Source organism: Vanessa tameamea, chromosome 19 (assembly GCF_037043105.1).
Source record: "Vanessa tameamea isolate UH-Manoa-2023 chromosome 19, ilVanTame1 primary haplotype, whole genome shotgun sequence".
NCBI classification, from domain to species: Eukaryota; Metazoa; Arthropoda; class Insecta; order Lepidoptera; family Nymphalidae; genus Vanessa; species Vanessa tameamea.
The window spans coordinates 1,043,261-1,065,790 of NC_087327.1; the positions used below are offsets into that span (position 1 = coordinate 1,043,261).

The 22,530-nt window shown below is 31.6% G+C and overlaps 1 protein-coding gene and 1 long non-coding RNA gene across 3 annotated transcripts; both read left to right on the plus strand.

Moving 5' to 3' along the window:
* Nucleotides 1-888: 888 nt before the first annotated feature.
* Nucleotides 889-2,191, plus strand: LOC113397068 (uncharacterized). Of its 2 annotated transcripts, none has more exons than XR_010309451.1 (3): nucleotides 889-903; nucleotides 1,609-1,763; nucleotides 2,095-2,191. It is a non-coding gene; the product is annotated as an uncharacterized LOC113397068 (long non-coding RNA). The 2 variants fall into 2 exon arrangements; XR_010309450.1 differs by lacking the exon at nucleotides 889-903 and adding an exon at nucleotides 1,163-1,178.
* A 200-nt stretch (nucleotides 2,192-2,391) lies between these two features.
* Nucleotides 2,392-3,479, plus strand: LOC135193297 (inward rectifier potassium channel 4-like; the record flags this gene model as incomplete). The annotated part of the gene is made up of 1 exon (XM_064217932.1): nucleotides 2,392-3,479. A coding segment is annotated over one exon (1,056 nt), but the record flags the coding sequence as incomplete, so codon positions are not given.
* Nucleotides 3,480-22,530: the final 19,051 nt, after the last annotated feature.

Here is a 22,530-nt window from a genome sequence, read left to right on the forward strand (position 1 = left end):
ACCCGGGATGCTAGTGACTTGTATCTAGGAGAGCATATTATTCTTGCACGTGATCTGGTTTGGTCAGATTGCTGTTAAATCGACTATGAGAATGAAATAGAGAGTACATATGTATTCTTAAGCACTAAAATATTTTCTGCACAGTTGACTAGGCATTTGAGGATGACCCAGAAGACTAATATATAGAAAACATTAAGTTCCTTATTATACTAACGTTATAAATAAATTCTTATAATTTAATTTATCATTAGTTCGTGTAATACGTATTATTACGCTTGAAAATTGACGGCTTAAAACAATGTAACCAAACCTTAACGTCGCACGATGCCATTTCTTGCTACCAGATTATTTTATCTTAGGCTCTTGACAGCCTCCAGAGGAATTTATTTTTAGAAATAGCTTTGTTGATAATTAAGATAAATTTGCAAATTTTTGTGCATAGCATACTTGAACACTTAGAATTCGTTTAAGATGTAATTTCGTTTAACATTTTTGTTTTAATTCAGACCAAAGTGGAATTTAATTTAAAATCAATTTGTTTTATTTAGTTAGATGATCAGATATGAATTATACATAGATAGTTTCAACAAATTATTTGATTGTCATAATGAGTTTATTTTTTATAAGTCTATAAAAATCTCTACGTTATAAAAGTTATAAATTATATTTAGAATTAAGTTATACGTTCTAAAAAAATATAACTTGTGTACAAATGATGATTTTGTTTCCAAAATAATTATTTGATTATAATTACGAGCACGTGAGTTATCGGATTTTTTTTTATTAGATATTCGTATTTGTCACAGACGTTTATTAAATGCATTGCTGCTATAATATTTTAAAATAGAAATAAGGAGACTATTATGTTACGGTTCAACGCGATCACAGTTAAATTCTATAACAGTAACTATTACTGGTCTTAGATAAGATAAGTATTTATGCTAAGGCTAGTAAAATTACCGCATACGTTTCGTTACAGCTCATTTATGTCTTGATTTCGTTTGACGACGGATATTGTTAATTAAAGCGAAATTTATAAAACACAAACTTTCCACCCCCGTTTTACCCCCGTAAGGGTGGAGTTTCATAAAATCCATAATCCATAAATCTATAAGGAATCTGTCTGCCAAATTTCAAGTTTGTAGGTGTTATGGTTTCTGAGATTTCGTGATCAATAAGTAAGTGGTATTTATGCATATATATAGATTTATTGATTTATCTACTTCGAATTTTACGAATACGTTATTTTATAGATCATCCTGTGTTATGTTTAAAGGATTTTTTCTTTTTATACTCAAATTAATAACAGGACTGTTCTAAATTCAAATTAATATCATCATCAAATAACTTGTTATACAACGGAGAGGGAACATGTGCTAAACTCAGACAATACGTGTTTTCCGAAGCACGGGACTGCTTATATCTGAAACGTCTTAACTCTAGATAGCTACTTGAAAAATAACTTAATTCCAGTCAGTCTTTCATTATAAATAACACTGTCAATATAAAATTAGTAAAGCCATTATTAGAACCTACAAATAGTTTTGTTAAAATTAATTTTATTTTGAAATGACGTCAAAAAACTGATTTATCTTATCTTATTTGCAGAATTATGACTTTAAATACATTGCCTTGGTAATGTTATTGAGTAGATTTATTCTATAGCAAGATTGAGCTGTACATAATGGATGTAACATTGCTCTCTCATATGAAGCACTCGGCTATCAAATGATTTTTGCATCATTTTATTCTGGATTAAAAAGGTAAACCATTTTTCACTTATTCATTTTTAATTATTAATTGTTTCATGTTCGTTTTTTAAAAATATTCGTTAGTAACATCGTGATTGCGATTCGAAAATATTTTTATCATTTGAAAATCGAATTTATTAATTTCCATTATTTAATTTATTTTCATTTCATTAACATTTCATTTCAGTATTCAGAGAACAAATAGTTCGAATTGCTTTTAATTGTAATTGATTAATTAGCATTGAAACCATTTAATTTATCTCTTTTGTTTAATTTGCGACATAATTGAAACAAAATATATTCTTTTTTCAAATATTTTAGTGTGCTATATTTCTTACTTTAGATATGAATGAAGATAGAAAGCAATGGTCCTACCTTTGCTCCGGATTGCATCAAGAAGCAGACGACTATAGTTCTGCAACATCTTTAGTGCAACCTGGCGTATATCACCCCTGCAACAGTAAGCAATATAATTGTCTGACTAAATTGATTACATAACTATTAAAGCTTTCTAATCTTGCTTGGGAAATAATAAAGAAGAACAGTTTTTGTTTAATACTAACATATTTAATCGATATTTATTGATCGAAGAGTATAAACAAGATGTAAACATTTTATAGCATATCTCTTTCCTTTATTTACAGGAACATCGAACCCGAACAAAGCAATAAGAAGAAAATACTTACGAGCTGTGTTTAAAAATGGCGAATTCAATATTTATCGAACACCAACGAAGGCATTGAAATTGTTCACGAATTACTTTATTCTGCTGGTAGAGACAAGATGGAGGTGGACGCTTATGAATTTCTTCACAGCATTTACTTGTATTTGGCTGTTCTTTGGTTTCATTTACTGGGCGATCTCCTTGAACCACGATGACTTTAAGGACGATCATTTACCCCCATATCAAAACATCACAGGATTCACGCCTTGCATCAAAAATATTTACGGATTCACATCTGCGTTCTTGTTCAGTGTCGAAGTGCACACAACAGTCGCTTACGGTCGAAGAGCTATCACACTTGAATGTCCAGAAACAATTATTGCAATGTGCCTGCAATGCATTGTGAGCTCTATATTCCAAGCTATAATGGTTGGAATCCTTTTTGCTAAATTAACACGACCACGGGCGAGAACACAAACGATTCTCTTTAGCAAGCATGTAGTTATAAATGTGAGGAATGAAAAATTTTGTCTTATATTTCGAGTTGGTGACATGAGGAAATCTAGAATACTCTATATAGAACCAAAAGCCTACGTTTTAAGATTTAACTCAGATTATAATGTACTGGACGATTCAGAACAAATTGAATTAAAATTGGATATTGATGAATGCGAATCAACATTTTTCCTTTGGCCGGTAACAGTGGTTCACGTAGTTGATGAAAGCAGCCCTTTTTATGGATTATCAGCGGCTGATCTTTTGTGCACTAAATTAGAAATTCTTGTTCTATTTGAAGGTATAATTGAGTCGACTGGCCAACCTATTCAGGCTAGGTCAAGTTTCACTGAATACGATATTCTTTGGGGCCACAGGTTTGTTCCAATGGTTGGTTACAATTTGGACAAAATGCTGTATGATGTGGATTTTTCCAAGCTATCTGAAGTTCAGCAAGTCGATACACCTCTCTGTTCACCAAGCGAATATGATAATATTTTGTTAATGTTTCCAAATGAAGCTTATTCTGAATATTAATTTATTAAATAAAATAAATATTAATTTAATAATATTATCTGCGTTTATTATTATCATTTGAGTAAGCCTAAGTAATTCAATATTAAGGTTAGATAATACAATTTCAAGGTTTAATTTTAGTGAAACATTTGTTCCATAGAAATAGACTTCTGTTAAATCAAATCAAATCAAAATAGACTTTATTTAAATAGGCTTATACAAGCACTTTTGAAGCGTTATTTAACAAACTATTTAAAGTAAAGCTACCACCAGTTCGGAATGTAGATTCTACCGAGAAGCGCCGGCAAGAAACTCACTCACCCATACTAAGTTACTAGCGGCTTTTATTTGACCAACATTAACGATGTTTGATTTAAATACAAAACAGAAAATGAAAGTAATACTGATATCAATAAAGTATTACTAGTGTAGAGTTTTTGTTTTACATTAAATATACGTTGATTACAATATACGTATCTTAAAAAGTGTGTTGCTCATATAATCTCACATATAAAATTTATTTCATTAAATTTGTACATTAGTATATATAATTTGAATATAAAATAAAACGTATTTTATATTTTAAGGATGATATCGAAAAGCCCTCTCGAAGAAGTATAAATACTGCCACACTAAAAGTAAAGATATTATATTCATTACAGTGTATTATTTTACGCGCCTGTTCACTGTCAACGATTTCATATACTACTTCAAAACCTGCCGTACTTTGGATGAACCTGTAATTTATGATATAACCTATTTTATTTATTCGTGACGATTAAGCTTAGGATTCATTTAAGATTTTATTTTAAATGATATGTTATTTTCGTTATTTTTGTAGTTGGTATATTTTTTGTCTTCAATTGATTAATTTTAATTAAATTATTGTGGCGTATAAATATTGATAGATGGACGTAATAATACGCAGAGCCAGCTCTTACAACTATGATAAGGTGACTCTATTCTATATGGGCAATCCTACACAGAGGCCTTGAAATAATAATTTAAAAAAAAAGTAACTTTTTCGCTCTGAAAATTCAAGATTCATTTTTGCTCGACAACGAATGATATTATTTATCTTACAATCATTTTTATTTTTATTTTATAATATTCTTGAGACTGTTTATCTGAGTGCTATTTGTGCGTAAAACTTTATTTATATTTCCTCCAATGCAGACATTGTTGAGTCACTGTATTTACAAGAATGCTTTAAATAACTCCATGAATAATTATTTGTTTCCATATTCTGCATCGACAGTATCATTCTAACGCGAACCTCTGTCGTCGCGAAACTTAAAATATATCGTGTCGTATTCATCACGTATAAAAATGACTAAGCTGTTAAGTTTTCCGGCTACGATTTGAAGAACTTATAACGAGGCTGAAGATAAAGCTTCCCCAATTAATTAGCAAAAGTTTTGACTAGGTTTCAGAATTAATTGTTGGAATCAGAACTAGGTTGAAATCGAGCTAAAGTATCACGTTCGAACATGATGAGGTTACGAATCCGATACGCTTGTCTGGGTTCGTTTGTTTTAAATTAATTGAAACTGCTTAAGTAGATGGAAATATTCACAGACATATTCATACAGCAGAAGCATGATATTAATTTATAATTTTAAATAGAACGTTATTCAATGGAAATTAGCACTAAAATCAACACCAAGTTTTCGAATTTATTAGACAATACATTCTCTGGGACAGAATATTCGATTCTGTAATAAAATATCGGAGATTATTTTACATTAACCAATGAAAACATTCAACAAAGCATATAATTCTGTACACGATTACATAACATATAAATCAAGGATTTATAAAGTTAATTATATCGTTAAATTATATGGTTGATGAAAAGGTTGTATGTCTTTTGTATCTTTAAAATGGTCTTGTAAAATATCTATCCAAAATGTTCTCACTTACGTAATAAAGTATTTTTTGTTTTATTATTCAAAATCATATTCAATGCCAGTATAGACTACTGAATTTGGCTTATAAACGGTGATAAGCCAAATGCCTTCATTTTTTATATAATTAATTTATGTAACAACGCATAAGCTATATTTTTAAATCAGGCGCTGAATATTTTTATTTCAACAGAATAATATAAAGTAAAATTATCATTTTAAAATATTCTTTGAAATTCATGTATGTTTACTTGGTGGTAGGGCTTTGTGCAAGCTCGTCTGGGTAGGTACCACCCACTCATCAGATATTCTACCGCCAAACAGCAGTACCTAGTATTGTTGTGTTACGGTTTGAAGGGTGAGTGAGCCATTGTAACTACAGGCACAAGGGACGTAACATCTTACTTCCCAAGGTTGGTGGCGCATTGGAGATGTAAGGAATGGTTAATATTTCCTACAACACCATTGTCTATGGGCGGTGGTGACCACTTACCATCAGGTGGCCCACTTGTTCGTCCGCCTACCGATATCATAAAAAAAAATGGACCAATGTAATAATATTATTATTATGAGTAATAATTTTACTAATGGACTTCAAAAAAATAGGAGGTTCTCAATTCGGTTGTTAATATATGTACTTATATATAATATCGTCGGCAATAAAAACTTCACATAAAAAAATGTAAAACTATTTTTGTTAGAAAGAGGTTTATTTCGATAAAGTCCCCTTTTAATTTCATAGACAACGAAACTCTTTAATTAATGCCAGCAAATTAACCGCGGTTCCTGCTATTTTATTATTAAAACTTTGCTAAAATACTTTAATTATTTACGGCCTTACTTATCAACGTTGATTTGCTTTTGTTTAGTACATTGATATATCTCTTTCTATGATCATTGATTTGACATTGGAAGGAAAAAGACAGCAATATTAAAGAAAATACCCTCTCTCTAAGCTTTTATTGGTAACGCCGTTAATCTCCAAACGTATAAATATTTAATGAATTTTACAAGAGTTTTATTTAAAGAACCAATGTCATGTATTTATATATTATAAATATTGTTTAATATTTATTATTTAAATAATCAAAACTTACGTAAATTTTTATTCAGTTCGCTTACACTCGAATACAAAAGTGAAAAATAATTTTTGATATTTGTAAGCGCTTTTTAATTCCTGCCGACAGTGGCAGGTAGATCGGACGAGCTCGCAGAAGCAATATTGTACGTGACTGTACCAAACATGGCGCTGTCGTCGATTCCTGATTAAACTAGGATAAGAGAAAAGTTGAAAACGTTCACAAAATTGCACATTTCTTATATTTAGTTTCATTTAGAGTAAGCAGCCCTCTTTGTGAAGGAACCGTACTATTTTGCGACTAAGGAAAATATTGTTATACAAAAGAAATATTTATTAAACGTTTCAAAAAATAACGTCGGTGCATGGAATATTTTTATGACGAATTTAATCTATACGAGACCAAAGGTAAATATTTCGTCGACAAAAACAATTTAATGCTCAAAGTGAGACTAACGTTAATTTAAATTTTGATTATAATAACTTTCCTTCACATATAAACTTATACGAGTAACAATAAAAACAGCAAACGACATATTAAACATAACAATTCAAACGGTATAACGACTTTATTACAGTTATCCCGCAAGAACAGTTATTAATCCAATCCATTCAATTCTAATCCTTGAGTCGATTATATAAAGTACGAATTCAGGTGAAAATATTTTTTAAGATAAATTTATGTGCGTCTACGTACATTCTGGAAATTAGGGCAGGGATGAATCACGCTAGTAATATCGTACGTGACTGTACCTCGGTTCACATCACGTCCTTCTAAGCATTAGAAATTAAAATTGAAAGAACGGTTCTGTAATGTCCATTACGAGACTCTAAGATGACAGGGTTGCTAACTCCAAAACGGGATATTACCCGATATATTTTAAACTCTAAATTTAAAAATATATATTCTCTAGCGACTCGACCCAGATTCACACGGGTGCTACCTATTAATAATGAAAAATATATATTATATAATTAATATATAATGTCACGTAATACTTACAAACAAGTTCATACAAACAAACAAATTTTACCCCCATAATAGTATAGATGAAAAATCAATAATATAATCATATTGTTAATAAATCAATAATTGAATGTTATTTTAAATGCATGGCTGTGCTTAGTATGTTTGTTTGTGTGATTCCATTTAGTCTTGGTAGATAGAGTAGTTCCCTGAAATAGGTCACAGGATTTTTATTCAACACTGATATCATTAAATAAGGCGGGTATAATAATAACACAAGGATGATGATGATAATCTATTCTCCCCAAATACCACACCATACCAAATCCATAACACATCTCCTAAAAAACTTTTTAATAATGAAAAATGACTTCTTAATTTTCATGTGCTATAACTAGACTACAAACCTTAAAATAAGAAAAATGATTCAGTTAAATTAATTATAAAAAAAATTACATGCACTGAGTTTGCCCCAAATATGATATTAAATAATGAAGTTTACTTAAAATAAAATGCTGCAAACTCTGCTTGCGTAGTGACTATATTTATTTTGTAAAAAATAATCCGCACGATTCGATCAACAAAACATCGAAAAATATTCCTATAAGATTCTAAATTCAAATTTGTTTTTTTTTTTTAAATAATATAAATTTATTAACCATATCCATATTATTGTCTCCATACAATGGGTAAAACATATAAGCTGTTAACACTGGGCGACGAGATTATTTCTTCCCAAGTGTAGATTTCCTGGCTTAACCGGGGAAAGATCCTTTGTCCGCTCTAAGTAATGAAATGTTGGAAATAATAATTTGTGAGTGATTGTTTTACGATTCAACATCTATTACAATATTTTTCTTAAATTAACGTAGGTTGGTTTAAACGTTCGCTTTGATCAAAACGATTTCTAAAAATTTTCTTTTCGTCTTCAATATTCGTATAAACCTAAAAAGTACGTCTAATAAAATAAATTTATATTCGATATAGGAAGTAGGGCTAGCTATAATATATTGAATACACTTTATCAATTAACTGTTAATTTTTAAAAGCATATTAATTTTTAATGAATAGCACCGTAGCGAGGATAGTTCAACAATAACTAATTATCCACGTATCCGATTTTCATTTCAATTTACAATGCTGATTGATTTAATTTAAATATTCTATAACATGCAATTACAATAACAAATTACGTTTGGCACAAAGCGAAGTCACTAATAAAAAGATTCGTAATAATAAGGAATTCGATTGTGTGAACTGCCATTGTTTAACATATCGATATTCAATTGTATGAATGAGAATTATTTTGTTTGTGAACAAATTAACAAATAAATCACAATTTTTTTAACATTGACATTTTTATTAAGTAAATTAAATGAAGGGTCTTATAAATGTGTTGTTGATATATTTTATAAAATGGCACCACAACCGCTTAAGTGATCAACCTATCGGTTGCAAACAGTAATAATTTGCAGTGATGTGTTCTGGGCAATTTTTATTGTAGACATAATAGATACAGCATCTTAATAGTATAAGGTGATTAAACATTAGAAACGTTCAAACAAACTGTAAAGTCACCGCGTAGAACACGATCGTGAAATATCAGTAAGGTAGTAGACATTATATTCAAGTTTATTTATTAAGATAAGAATTGATAAAATTAAGTGTTTAAATATATACAAATATAAATTAAAAATAGTTACTGTATAAATCTTGATCACGTGGAATGGTGGCAGCATTTCCCCGTTGAATCGTAATTCCGATCCTATGGGCTAAAAACGAACCAGCCCTCCTGTCACCAGTGGAGGCCATAAGGCGAGGTGTTATACTTTTGATAAAGCTTCTTGCACCACTACTCCAAGGGCCAAGTGTTTCGACAGCAAATGGGACAAAAAAGTAATTTGACATAAGATACGAATATTTAGATATTATTTTCGCTTCAACTTTTTCCGCAGCGGCATCGGCTTTTAACATTGTTTCTCGGATATGAGACGGGGCCAACGTGTCAACGCATGTAGCGTCCCACACAAGACCGAGACACACAAGGACTAATGTTAATCCATCAGTTTAATTTTATTTTGAGCATGTCTGCAGTCGTATCAGCCGTTTTTATTGCATTACACTGCATTACACTTGACTTCCTTTTTTGGATTGTGAAGTAAGCTGTTATGTTTTTTATTACAATGACAAGGTTTCATCCGGCAATCACTGAAGGGATGCCCCTGCCTTAGACAATTTACGCATAATTTATATTTGGATACTTCGCTTAATCTTTCTTGTATGTTTTTTGATCTAAAAATAGGACAATCATATATTTTATGATCATCATTACAAATAACACAATAATACTTGTATGGCCTTTGACTTGTGACAGCAAACGTTTTTGTGTAATTTGTATTATGATTATTTTTATTATTATTTTTGTTTTTATCAATTATACCTTTTGTACGCGCGAGAGAAAAGTGGACTGTATTTAAGGAATAAAGGAAAGTTGTTATCTCAAAACTGGGCTCTGACTTATGAAGACACGTTCTTCTTGGGAGCGCTCCCTTGGTCTTCATACACTCGAAGAACACACCAAAGGGATGGGTGATATTACAGCAGAAGGATAAGTCCGTTACAGAAGCTAATTTCAAAAGCGCGGCGCACTCACATAACACACGTTACCGCGGCTCACACGAGAAGGGAAGAGAGAAAGGAAGGACGTCATACGTCAAATCATTCCATAGACAAATATTGACATTTCCATGTACGCATAAACCTAAATACGCTACACCTTTGTTATGATTATTGTAGTTTGATACAAAACTAGAAGAGGTACTAGATAACCCTTTATTCATAGAATTATCATTTTTATTACGATATAAGGATTCTAAAACATCAGCTCGATCGTTCAAAAACTTATTAAATAAGTCCAGTGTTGGGATATCATCTAAACCATTTCTATATTCTTCCCACTTAATTAACGTTTGACTGTCTTATTTTGATGAAAGCATATAAATTAATAACAAATCCCATTTGTCCGTCGGTTGGTCTAGACTTGCTAAAGCACGCAAGTCTTTATTCACCTGATCCACCGAAAAACGAAGCGACCTATCAGATTCACGCATAATTGGCTGTATGGAAAATAAAGATTTCAAATGATGATTAATCAGTGCCTGTTTATTGTTGTCGAGCTCACAAATAAGGCTCCATGCCTTGGAATAATTAGCTGATGATACTTCGAGATTTGAAATTAGCCTAGCAGCGTCACCCTCCAAATAAGACGAGAGATAGTAAAATTTATGTATCGGCGTGATGCGATTGTTGTTATGAATTAAGCTTTCATAAGTGTCATGGAACTGAAGCCAGCGGAAATATTGGCCGCCGAACTTCTCTATTTGTATTTGCGGTAACCTTATACCTAACTCGCTGTGATCATGTAAGCATTGAGATTGCTCCTTGTGATCAATATTGTGATCATCTATTGTTTTAGCCATCGCAATACAAGAGATAATTTCATGTTCAATATTATCGCGTTCATCCACTTCAACATCAATGCTTTCCGAATTTATCACTTCAATATCGCTTTGTAAATTTTCAAACTTGACGGACAACGATTCGAATTTTGTTAATTTTAAATTTAATTTAACTAATTCAATATTTGGCACTACCCCCTTTTCTTTAATTTGAGCTAAATAATTCTTAAATTTAGTGATTTGTCCCTATATAGAACTACGTTTTACTATTAATTCCCTCAAACAAGCGTTAGATGAAGATGACCCTTTTCAGTCATTTTGCCAACCGATGATTTTTACAATATAAATAAAAAATTGCAAATAACCAAATTGTCTTATAATGCTCACGTGCGCTGTTCAGTTCGGAGTACAATCAGGATTTAGGTGCAGGGCACGCAACTGATGACGCAGTTCGGTCTATATAATTAGAATATAGCACAAATAAGTTAATCAATTATTATATTATAAATTATATTCTTAAAAAATAAGCGAATATGTAGTTTTTTTTTTTTAATATTGACGCGGAAATGTTTTATTTTTAAAGGAAATAATATAAAGAGTTTCACAAACTCTAAACTAACATTCACTTTCGTTGTTTTAAAAATTGTTTGTTCCAATGTAGGTAAAAAAAATAATAATTTACTAAAATGTACGAACTTTTATTAATTAAATAGCTATAAAAACTGAAATTATCTTAGGAAATTCTTATTTCGTTACTTAATTATTAATAACAAGTATATTAATTTGCTTTAGAGGCAATTTTGTATAAGTTGTAACAGGATGATTACGGAACAAAGGAAGGCACTTATCTGTTATTCCTGGCTTCGAAATTAGGCGTGAGCTTTAATGTCTGCACTGTTCCTTTCGTTCTACTTGCCAACTTTGTTGTATTTCTTAAGCCTCAAGGTTTTAGATCTAAAACCTCGACGTGACCTTCCTCGAACACGATTTTTTCTTGAATATTTGTTCCCCTCATGGGCCACCAATAAATGTCTTCAACAACACCCTGGGGCTTAAATTAAACCCAAAAGATTCTTCTTATACTGCTTTATTACAGTTTTTATAATTTTTTTGATGCGAGCTGATGTTATCTCGGATACATGTTTAGTGAGAGAAAAAATAATGAAGGTACTTTTAAATATAAAACTGTGATATGTGAATTTATGAAACGCCTGATGAAAATGAATGGCACCGAATTACTCGCCGGCTTTGTAATTCGGAACAGTTTGACTATTTTAGAACTCCTTCAAAAAACTATTCATGTTTTCTGTACCGAAAAATCAAAAATGAAAAATTAAGTTTTGAGAGTTATTTACTAGAAAGTAAAACATGATTTCACAGTTTTGAACTAATTAACCTTTGATCCCATATGTTTTATTGCAGCACAACCTTCCTGCACATATTCAATTCAAACATTAAATCTCATTTAAAAGTTCAACTACAATTCCGCTTAAAATAATTCCTCCCGAATATCCTTTTGCTGTGAATAATTATTTCATTTAATTTACACAATTTTCGTGTATAAACTTGCAGTACTTTAGCGCTCCACTCTCATACAACATAGTCAAAATGTTATAGCATCATAAGTTTTAAGTAGAAATAAGCGGTTTGGGCTCGCAACGTCTCGGAGGTCGCGATAACACGATGGAACAGGAGTTCGGGATGTGTGGTATAAGTTATTACATTCTCAATTCAATTGTTTCATTATCCTCAAGTGTAATTAATCTTAACTGATTGTAAAACATTTCTATTGATAGTCAACAATTTACCGCTTTGAACAGAAATAGTCTATTTAAGAATGCGCGAAAAATGTAATACAAAATTTAAAGTTGTTAAAAAGTTGGCGAGATTATTAGGCTTCGTAAATCTTAGACTTTTATTTTGTTACGAGTCAGATTTTTTAACCTCCATCACAATTATTAAACTCAGGGGCTTTAATACGTTTTATCGCGCCTTGTTTTAATTACTACGTGTGTTTAAGAAGGATCTCTCTTTGCGTTGGTTATGTAGATGCTTCTTTCAACTTTCTTTTAAACAAATACTCATATCGAGCCCAATGCAATTTATGATTCGATTTGAATTCAATTAAATAGTTGGTAAGGCTATTCGCAGAGCTATCTGGAGGTATGTCACCGTCACCATCATTCATCACACTACAACTACTATAACACTGAGTTTCAAGTTAAATGGTGAATGAGCTATGAAGAAAACTTTAGATGGTTGGTCATTGATGTTGGCTTATATATTTTGGTGTCCCAGTTACCATATTTGATCCACATGAGTCAGTTTTTCTGGCCAAAAATAAACAATTCATTGTAAAAATACTCTGTACAAGTAATTGTATTAAACAAATGTATTCCCGAAGAACGTTAAATAGTAACTTATTCGTTGGGCCATGAATCACACCCAATCCGAAGTCAATAGCAATAGTAATATTAATAATATATTTAGAATTTTAATTCAGATTACATACATACATTACATATAGGTTCGCAGACCAGTAAATGGACCACCTGATGGTCCATTGTAACCACTACCCATAGACATTAATACCGTAATAAAAATTAATCATACCTCACGTCACCGTCCTTGTTTCGAAGTTATGTCCTTTCTGTCTATATTTATATGGGCTCACGTGGGACTCACCCTTCAAAATGGAACACAGCAATCGTGTGGTGCAAATGGGTGGTACCTACCTAGATGGGCTTGCACAACCCCAAGTATAATACAAAAATATGCATCAATACGTAAATATTACAATACTCGAATTTTTAATGTATTTCATAATTATTAATAGCAGAAATATATTTTACATTTACCTTTATTTAAGGGTTATATTATAGGTTTACGTATAGGTCAATGAAGTTGTTAATATTTAAATTTTCCACGATATTTTAGGCTTGGTGTTCATTACTGAGGATATAGTCCATATCTTAAACTTCTTGTCAATACAATACGTGTTTTTGGCGAACGATAGTTGACTCGATTTAAACATTACATTGTTATTTGATCTTTGTGTTAAATATTAACTCAGCTATTGGTCATCAGCTGAGTTATCATTTATTAATATAGTTCAGTTTTAAGTAGCCCAAAATATGCGTTTAATACTCCTTCGTTTTCGAATGTCCAATCATAACACGTATGTAACAAAACAAATAAATTGTAAATTAACAACATTTAGGTTAACGCATGAATGTTTGTAAATATTTGACGACCTCCTTGGTTGAATAGCGTGTACGCCGGTTTTCATGGGTACGCCACTCCGAGGTCCCGGGTTCGATTCCCGGCCGAGTCGATGTAGAAAAAGTTCATTAGTTTTCTATGTTGTCTTGGGTCTGGTTGTTTGTGGTGCCGTCGTTACTTCTGATTTCCATAACACAAGTGCTTTAGTTACTTACATTGGGATCAGAGTAATGTATGTGATGTTGTCCAAAATTTATTATTAAATATCTATACGAAATAATCCGCTATTTTCTTTACAAACATACCAAATACAAACATTACCAACTAAAACTTTCAAAGTGATTTCGAGTAAAGTTTTCTTAGGGAAAATAACATTGTGTTAAATATTATATTTGAAGATATATATTTTATCTAATATTTTATTGTTACTGTAAACTTTAAAATACAATGAACACCTAATTATTGAATAGAAAATCAAATCGATACTCTTAATAGAAACTGTAAACTATAATTTGTCTCTGTTACACACCCAAAAATTATGTGAGAACCTACCCAGTTTTTTGTAGAGTGAGTAAGTCATGTAACATAACATAACTTCGCCAATTACTATGGCAGATAATGACAGCTTACAATCACGTAGCCCATTTGCCAGCTAGCCTATGTTAAATAAAAAAAAAAAAACTAGTGTTGCGAAAACGTCATAATATATATTTATGCGGTATACATCAATTTATACCCTCAGGTTTCAATTCAATAACAAATATTTGGAATCGTTTCGTATTGTTATTAGATTGCGAAGTCATAATATATCATAACTATTTTGACAATTAAAGCGAACTATTCGCTAATGGGCATAGCGAAGGTACTGTGGAGAATAATGTCAGTTACTTTCAATGGTGGATTTAGGGATCGTTTTGTAACGAGCTAAGTCGAAGTTCGATTGCTATTGATTTAGTTAGCAATGTTATAATTTATGACTTCATTGATGTATTTTGTGTGTCATACGAATATATTATATTTTGCCGACTACATCGAAGACGCGTTTGAAACACGGGTGAACATTGGCACAAACCAAGGAGATTCTGGACTACAACCTGAAAATGAGTATAAAGAATCTGATAATAAACATATTAGCCGAATACTATCCAGACCGGCCAAGGAATCCAGAATGTCAGAATCCATGTAAGACTAATAACACCCCTTCAAAGTTAAATTGTGATGCTGCCTGGTAGTAAATATACAGGCACACAAATATAAATTAAAGTTACACCATAAACACACAATATGACAATAAAAACCCGTTAAAACAGCGCCTACCTTTCATCTCTTAACTAACTGAACTATGATTTAAGTAACTTTATTGTAGGCAGGTATTTTGTCACTATACATAACGTTAATTTAATTTCTGTATAAAATTCAACACGTTTGACACAATTTCAGATACTAAGTTGCATATTATATGTAGTGAAACTTATGTAAATTCGAAATCATGATATCTTATTAAAATTTTATATAATATAAACAAAAAAAACAAAAATAAGATTTTTTTTAACGAATAAAAGGAAATAGTTACCAAGGTTGCTGTAACAATGTAAAACTAATAACCACTTTCTGAAACCCGAAAAATTTTATTAATTAATTTGATTTCATTCTGTACTCTCATTGGTCGACTATTGCGTCATCAGCTGTCACTGACCAATGGACAGTGACAGCTGGATGGATTCGTATCAAAGTCAATTTTTAATTTGAATTTCAAACGCTAGGAATCATTTAAAGCTGAAGAAATTTCAATAATAAATATTCCTTCTGCATTTTATTATAAAATGTTTAATCAGCCCAAGTGAGGATTAACTATGCGCAATAGTTTCCCGTACCGTCCTTGTTACACGGTCCAGGTCAGGCTGGGTATGGTCATCGAGGTGACCCCCCTTACCCGTAGCTTTAGCTACCTGGCCATTCTGTTTTGACATGGAAGGTCAAGGCTTAGAGAGATGCTATTAGGATGGGATGGACCGTTCTTTGGGATTTCATTGGGACCAACCTTGGGAACTAAGATGTTATGTCCCTTGTGCATGTTATTGTAGAAATAACAAGTTACAGTTGCGTTTTCGTGTTAATAATTCACTGACAGTGAATTTTTCTTTAAGTACATTTATTTTAATTTTCTTCCGTTTTATTATTTATGTAAAACCCTAGAGTTGGTTAATTAGATTATAATTTTTGGTCTACATTTGCTTCTGTTTCAGTTTTTGTCATATTATGTGGAGACTTAAATGATTTTTGAGTAATTGAAATGTTTTAATTATTTATTTTATGATAACTGTATGTCTTCTTCAATAATCCTTACTAATATCATAAAGACGAAAGTTTGTATGTATAGATTTTAATGAAACGTCACAATAATATACCTATACATTATTCTGATGTATATTATACGTCACAATAATATACATCAGAATAGCACATACGCTATAATTAATTAAGTTATTGTCTGAATACCTGACCACCGACCCCTAAAACACAAGCGATGCCGCGATCGTAAACTAGTAAACAATAAAGGAAGGAGTAATTTCAATTGGATACCTTGACAAAGTTTCAGATGTAGTCGTTAACTCGTTAAAATGATCAGTTATGTGTTCATTCAAAAAGGCTATAAGCTCAAATTATTCGATATAAGAAGATCATTTTTTTTACACTTGAAACTTTTATATTATACGCAAAACTATTTGAATAAAAATAACTTTAGAATGCTTTTATTATTAAAACATCATTCCTATTTTAATATTTATATATTTATTGATAGATTTATTATAATTGTGTTTCCCAAATAGTAAACAAGTAAAACAAATAAATTCCATTCATTATACAATTTAAATATGTTTACAAATACAGTAACCGCTGAAATCGAACGTAACAATTGAACAAAGCTTGGTTTACACCAGCGAGCAAATATTGGTTAAGATTTAAGAAAATATATAAAAGATTATTTCAATACATTAAAGTACTGAAATGTATTTAAGCGATGATGTATTTTTCCAATGGATAAGTCCGTTGGTCACCTGCCCGTTGCGACTCGTAAAACTGAAGCTAATGTATTGACAGCGATCTAGAAAGGCTTGTGGAGCTGTAATGTGAAAGTAACTTTGTCTCATTGTGTGTTTTGCTCTTTATCAGCATAACGACTAAACAGAATTTGCTGAAAGGACATAGGCTGTTTTCTATGTATAGCACCAGACGACTAATCTCTAAAACACGAACGAAGCCGCGGTCGGCAACTAAATAATCTATAAATGGTATAAACACTTGATATATCTATCATCATATCATATCAATTTATATTCTTTCTCGCTCATGATCTGACGGGACGGCAAATCCGACAAGACCAGAAATAATTCGAATCGTAGCGTAGTAACGCACTTTCTTGGTGGTAGGGCTTTGTGCAAGCCCGTCTGGGTAGGTACCACCCACTCATCAGATATTCACCGCTAAACAGCAGTACTCAGTGTTGTTGTGTGCCGGTTTGAAGGGTGAGTGAGCCAGTGTAACTACAGCCACAAGGGACGTATCTTAGTTCCCGAGTTTGGTGGCGCATTGGTGATGTAAGGAATGGTCAATATTTCTTACAGCGCCATTGTCTATGGGCGGTAGTGACCACTTACCATCAGGTGACCTATTTGCTCGTCCGCCTGCCGATATCATAAAAAAATACATCTTCATCAGTCATCAGAGAAAGACATCCATGGTTCAATAGGCTCGCAAAAGTTACTTTCTCAAATTTATATCAATGTCCCAAGAACGATTTCGCGTCACCCAATTCAAAATACCTTTGCTATTCGTAGATTTCGTACAAATGTTTTCACCTATGATCCTATATATGAGTAGTTACGATGACGTCGCCTCTAACCACATTGACATATATAGCCATAGCAGCAATTAATAAAAAATTAGACTGTTTGCTCAATTAATGTCAAGATATTTTTTTGTTTTTATTTCTTTTTAATTTGGAGTAATTTATTATTATTTTTTGTTCTTTCATATTCTTTTATTCTTTTAAAGATATATTAATGTAGTGTTTTTTTTGTTATTTAAAATGTATTATGTACACGCATATAGTGGTGTATCACACCGTACAAGAATTTGCCTCCTAATTTTTCTTAATAATTTGTGAATATGCCGATGGTGTTTCGAAAATCTATAAATGAATAAAATTAATAAAATACGTCTCATAGACTCGGGGCTGATACTGATTTTTCGACAGGAAAACTCAAAAACTTTTCATTGGTACGTCCCTGACATTTGAACCCAAGATCTCGGGATGCAGCCTTATAACGACGAGGCAGTCAAATGACATCTAAAACCTATTCCAATCACAGACACACAATACAAATATACAACTTTGTTATTGAATTGACATGATATCATTGAAATCGAGTTCTTGAATAATCTATGATATTCACAATGGATTTGTGGAAAAAGGCGTTTCGAATGTCGATGTAATTGTCATCGGAACTTTGGAAGTAAATTTAAAGTGGATATAATATGTTAAGTTGACTAGTATTGTATTAAATCATGAGAATTTTTCCAAAGAAAACTAACTAAATTTGTTCTTTATAAGTGATATTAAATTATATATTAAGTAATATTCTTTTGAAGTTTTCTTCGAGTTAATTAAAAATACTTAATGTAAATTGGATTTCGTTAGTACAACATTTATTTTATAACAGAACGGATTCATTTTCGTAACTCCTTGATCAGTCGTCCCGTTTGTCACGTACGCAATCTCTACTTTTAAGGGTTAAAGTATCTAAGTAAGCCCCTGAAGTTGTTATATGAGACGAATGGACATATTATCTTGGACCATTTCCTGCATTATCGAGATATCGATTTTTGGTTACGTGTACAAAAAAATTGCATGCTGTTTCTGAAGGATCTTTATGACAGTATTTATGTTTATATTATTATTTATTTTATTAATTACCTTTTTATTAATGTATGTATACTTCAATTCCCTATCAAAAATCATAATCAAAATATACTTTATGCAAGTAGGCTTTTACAAGCACTTTTGAATCGTCATTTAACAAACTATTTAAAGTAAAGCTACCACCGGTTCAGAATGTAGATTCTACCAAGAAGAACCGGCAAGAAACTCAGTAATTACTCTTTTTCAACATCTAAAAATACAGTCATGTTAATTAAATACAATTATTTTATTGACCCAAAACATTTCTCATAGAGATTTCATTGCTACTAATGCAAATTTTATGCAAATTAAAAATAAAATAAATATTATAAACACGAAAAGAGAATTAAAACTAAGGCATCGTATACATATAAAAATTAAAAATAGTCACTGCAAAAATTATGACCACATGGAATGGCTAGATTGCTTGCAACTGAATACTGAATCGTGATTCCGATCATCATCAGCACAAATTAACCGACCCTTCTAATATTTTTTAAATAAAAGCTAAATGAATACTAAAATGAATACAATTTTAAAGAAAAAGAAATACGAGTCCGACCATCTTCATATAAATGCAAACCCTTATAGCGGATGACAGGTAATAAATTTATTTGTAACGATGCAAAATGATATCCAAGCCAATATGCCAATAATAATTTAACTGAAACGGTAAATAAATGTTATCTATTTTATCATTTAATAATTATTTTTGCACATTATTTTTTTATACTTAGACAATTCTCGGACAAAGTCGATCGAATCGATCACGTCCAATTCATATATTAAAAGTATATTTTCATTAGTCTCTAAGGCTATCGTCGAAACTACCTGGACTCCAATTCATCAATCTCAGGCGCAGTCAGGGTCCCGGGCTGGCGTATAAAATCGACGCGGGTGCCTTCGCTGAAATATAGAAGCAATAAACATCCTACCTAGACAATGTGATATATTTACACTTGTAGCGGTTCGAAGGATCAGTCCGGTGTTTCGAGAAGTTTCCAGTTCAAATGTAATATATGAATAATTTATTCGAAATTCAAAATTTAAGCACGAGCCTGCTGTTTGACTGTTATATTTATTTTTTTAACAAAATTGCTGTTCTACTGGAGACAATAAAGGACTATTTTATAAAAACAAATAACTTCTGCAATAATGCAGAAGGTTTTATTAATTTGTGCCGAGAGATCCAAAGTGTCCGGAATACGTGGGGGATTCAAATTTGAAAGAACTGAGATTTATATTTAAAACTGTCTCATACTTAGTGGTGAAGTAAAAATTCAAGAGATCTTTGTCCAACAGCGGGTTATATATTAGTAACCCTATACGTCGTGAAAGGAGTAACTTTAATAAATTTATTATATATATATATATATATATATATTAAATTTTAAGGAAATCGGACCAATAGTTTCGGAGATATTGTGATCAATGGTATTTCCCCTATAACATATATTTTGTGACTTTGATGGTAGTATTCAAATAAAAATAGATCTTTCGACAAAGACCCGAAATCATGCATTTCAATAACACCGATGCCTTCAATAGATGGGATTGTTGTGTAAGGAAGACGCGATTGTGAATTATTGGAGAGATATCGGGCGATACGTAAGAGCTTTCGCCCATCTCAGCGTACGATAATAAAACATACCGCTTACTTGTATCCGTTGATAAAATATATGACGCACGGTATACGGGGTAGGGAATTATGTTTTCGTAAGTATTAAGACTGCTGTAATCATGAACTTCGATCTTAAATAAAATGAAAAGGAAAATAGATGAACTAGATAACCAAGGTCCTAATCCGAGTACTATTAACAAAAGAGTTTTTATGTTTATTTCAAATTGTTATCCGTCTGATAAGAGAATACATAAATAAATATTGGACAACATCACATACATTACTCTGATCCCAATGTAAGTAGCTAAAGCACTTGTGTTATGGAAAATCAGAAGTAACGACGGTACCACAAACACCCAGACCTAAGACAACATAGAAAACCAATGAACTTTTTCTACATCGACTCAGCTAGGGATGGAACCCGGGACCTCGGAGTGGCGTACCCATGAAAACCGGTGTACCCACTACTCGACCACGGAGGTCTATTTTTAAGCAGATAATTCCAAATATTAACAGATTTTTATACGAAACAGTGATTATTCCGTTTGGTAATAAAATAATATCCTATAAACATGTAGTATACAATTTTTAAATGAATGAAATATTGTGAAATAAAAATAAAAAACTAATTTTGTTCAATAATTTTACACTCTATTGCTGTATATCACCAATTCGAAGAACTCAACCAACATTTCTACGGATTCTTTATATTCCATCAAATCTATAGAATTAACTATATATATATATATATATTTAAACATTTATATATGTACGTATATATTTCAATATAAATATCACCAGGAGTTATAATAATATACTTTATGCACAAAAACACATATATACGTATAAATAAATAATAAGATAGCAACGTAATTATATGTGGTAAATTCAATTTCATGTGCTTGACTTGTGTAAACACGGGCATATTATCTGTTTGTCGGTATTAGGGCTTTGCACAAGACCGCCTGGATAGGTACCACCCACTGATCATATATTCTACGGCCAAATAGTACTACTTAGTATTGTTGAGTTCCGTTTATTTAACTAACGCCATTTATTTACCATTTACATCACCAACGCGTCGATCACCTTGGGAACTGAGATCTCATGTGACCTGTGCCTGTAGTTATACTGGCTCACCCTTCAATTATACTTTGAACTGTCGGATTTAATACCTAAAAGCATGCTCTACCAGTCGCCCTTCTATGAGCTTTACCTATGCGACGTATAGGTGCTTTTAAATTCAATTGTTAGTTCAAAGAACTGATATATGTATAACATAAAACCGAAATATACATGTCTGTAGAAGGCAATATGTTATGTTAAAGGTTTAAAGGTCAGTGCTTGCTAACAGCTGCTTTACTTTGTAAACAGTGCTCGCATTGCTGATAGTTATTTTCTATTGAAATACATAAAATATATTATACATACAATGTATGTATTTTTAGTTTTCCGGTCATTACATAGTCGCTATAAAAACTCTTCATAAGTTTTGGACTTCGTATGAGACGCATAGGGACGACTTCTACGTTACTTAAAATCTTTAGTGATTGTTAAATATAGATGCCGAGCATTCATGATATTAGGCAATCCTTTATCAAGTAATACGCATAATCGATCAAAGTTTTCTAGGCATGTGATTAAAATTTAATTAATAATAAATATTTTTAATATACTTAATACCTTAAAGGCCGGCAACTCACCTGCAAGGCCGCCGGTGTTGCGGTTATAGTCATTTTTATCAGATGTGCCTCTGTTTTATCAGATGTGTCTCATGTTCGTTAGCCATATGCCACCTATTCCGTAAAATAAAATAAAAACATAATACAGAGAAATTTTAGGACTAAAAGAATATTTGATGTTGTTTAATAATTGTCAACGCTAAAAT